Raw genomic sequence first — 2,780 nt, forward strand, 5'->3', positions numbered from 1 at the left:
AATTAAAGTAAAATATAAATATATTATCTGTTATAAATATGTCTAAAACAATCTTACTTTGACCATCAATAACAATCCTTAAAGTGCCCAATAATTTAAACACAACTGGATATGATGGAATATCCAGCATGGAATATAAAACATTGATCAGTCCATCTTTCAATATTACAGGTTTATTATCTGCAGGAATAACAAGATTCCTTAAAGCACTGAGTAAAGCATGTTGAAAAATTATGTCACCAGCATCAGTATTATTCTCCTGAAGCAATTTTAAAAGGTCACAATGAACGCCTTTTGTAACCATAAGTTTGCAATGGGCATCAGTACGTGCAAAATTGCCCATTGCTAATACTGCTGTGACTTGCAAGTCTCTGTCTTCACTATCAAGCCATTCAACCAGCTTTTTATATACAACACCATTACTGTCATCATACAAAGTATTCATACTGTCATCTAAAAGGTAGTATTACTTACATATTTTCTAACATATAAATATTTTTTTATAAATTATATAATGATTTTGATTCAACACTAAATGAGAAATATAATTTTAATGTTTACTAATTTATCCTAGTAATCCTGACCAAGCTGAAATGAAGCTTCTTGGAGGGATTAGGGTCAAAAAGGGGAAGGTGAAAGAGAACTCGTGACGTCTTCGCTAATAATCAGCCAATTACAATGAATAGCCTTCGAATAACATTATCATACTTACTCTTTTTACGAGGTAGCATGATCAAGGATAGACTGCAACTGAACCTTGTGGGAGCAGTCGGTAACAGATGAGCGCAGGAAGCTATTTTTATTATTCAAGAATAACAAAAAAATATATAGTTTTCACTTTTCTAAATCTGAAAAAATATTAATAAATTTTCTGAGGTTTACTGTCAGTGTTTGCGATTTCATATGTATGCAAGTCATTTGGAAATTAATGTCCTAGGTTCTATTAAATGATTAACGGCCAGACAACCTTTTCAGTTTCCTATTCTTTTGTCAGCGCGCAACGTTACCAATTGCTGATTGAAAACCATTTGTTTATTTACACCAGAAGTTCCCCTTAAACGAAGACAGTATAGGACCATAGAGTAATTAGGATGGCATATCCACTTTCTTACAGTTTATTTTCTTGGGTATACGCGTTGGAAGCTTCACTTTCGCGTGGTCAAGCATAAATAATTATTATTGTTTTAATTTAGATAAAATATTAAGAGAAGTTTTACTTATAAGTTATATATAAAGATATTATTAAAACAAATAAGATGATATTACCAATTGATGTCTTTGTTTTGTTAACATACCTCCAGTTAAGACAAGAACAATTAGATTGCAAGCAATTTTTAACACAGACCTAGTTTCTTCATCTGTACAATATGGACTGTGTTTTTCTAAAAGTTTTAACAACAATTCACAAACACCTGCCCTAGCAAGCAATGATTTTGCTTTTTCTGAAAATTAAATGTGTATTCATAATTAATCAAATATTCGTAAATTATTATTACGTGCTTAGAATAATATTATGTTTTATGTATCAAATAGATACCATCTTCTGCTTGACCATGAAGAACTTCTAAACACATTTCAAAAAGTTCCAGTGATGTATCAGTTGTTAAAATATTTACTAAAATTTTTGTAAGCCTCTCATCCAAAAATACTGCAGAATCATCATCAAGTATTCTCAATATTGAAAGAGCATGCATTGCAGCCTCTCCACCTGCAGTTCCATCAGTTTCTAAAATGGTACAGATGATAGGCACCATCTCATGTTCCAATGCCTATGAAAGTTTTCCTACAGATTAACATATTTTTTACCACATATATAATAGTATGTCATTTAAAGAATGTATACTATTTACAAACAACTTGTTCATGTGCATTCATTTTTGTTATAATTTATTATACTGTCATTGATCCAGATAAAATATACATATGCTACATTACAACATATTAACAGTATACAATTAAAATTTTTAAATAACATACTAGCATAGTTATAATAATTATAATAAGAAAACATAACAACTAAAGAAAATGTAACATGTGAAACATACCATACCTTTGAATAGAGAGATGGTCGATCAATAAGGAAGTTTAGTAAAAGTCCTGCAGCAACATTACGAAGGAATGGTGCACCTTCTACATCCTTTAATGCAACACTTTTCTCCAATACACCCAAAATTGACATTAACCCATTTTTATCTTCGACAAATTTCTTACCATTCTCTATAAAAATATAAATTTATCAATTATCATATCATTTGCAAATTTTTTCAAATTTAATTTTAAAAATTAAATCATTCCTGTTAGTCTTTAAACACTGTACCAAAAAATCTTAAATATTATACTTTAATAGTACTTTTAATATTAGAAGCAATTAGTTAAAATTAGGTATTAATTAGATGAAAATTAATGAATAAAGTCATTTGTGTCACTAGTTTTAATGATGGCATATTATAGTAATAGTAGTTTTAATGTTAGCTACATACATGAATAAAATTTGGGTCGTTAGGAATTAAAACTTCCTACCATTCTCATAACAAATATTTCCCAAAGCTCTGGATGTCTGTGTCAATACATCAACACGATCTTCCTTTAAAAGATCTATTAATGTAGTAACCAAGTCTATATTGGTGCATTTTTCCCTTCCTTTTTCACTTTTTGCAATCTCAGCAATTGCTTTAGCAGTCTTTGCTACAATCTCTTTAGATTCATGGTGCAACAAAGTTAAGAAGACATCATCTACTGTGAAGTCAGTAGCTTCTAAAAAGAAAGTTCATATTTATTTA

General features: G+C 29.6%; 1 protein-coding gene across 1 annotated transcript in view; it reads right to left on the reverse strand.

Annotated features, from left to right (window-relative positions):
- LOC108579051 (rap1 GTPase-GDP dissociation stimulator 1-B) overlaps positions 1 to 2,780 on the reverse strand; it is a 5,227-nt gene that overhangs the window by 1,497 nt on the left and 950 nt on the right. Inside the window, exons 3-7 of the mRNA XM_017942480.1 lie at positions 2,521 to 2,754; positions 2,051 to 2,217; positions 1,538 to 1,769; positions 1,296 to 1,442; positions 40 to 453 (exon numbers count right to left, since the gene is read on the reverse strand). Of these exons, the coding sequence (XP_017797969.1) occupies positions 40 to 453; positions 1,296 to 1,442; positions 1,538 to 1,769; positions 2,051 to 2,217; positions 2,521 to 2,754 (1,194 nt within the window). The remainder of the gene's footprint in view (positions 1 to 39; positions 454 to 1,295; positions 1,443 to 1,537; positions 1,770 to 2,050; positions 2,218 to 2,520; positions 2,755 to 2,780) is intronic.

The sequence above is a fragment of the Habropoda laboriosa genome, unplaced genomic scaffold, assembly GCF_001263275.1.
Source record: "Habropoda laboriosa isolate 0110345459 unplaced genomic scaffold, ASM126327v1 scaffold42, whole genome shotgun sequence".
Classification (NCBI taxonomy): Eukaryota; Metazoa; Arthropoda; class Insecta; order Hymenoptera; family Apidae; genus Habropoda; species Habropoda laboriosa.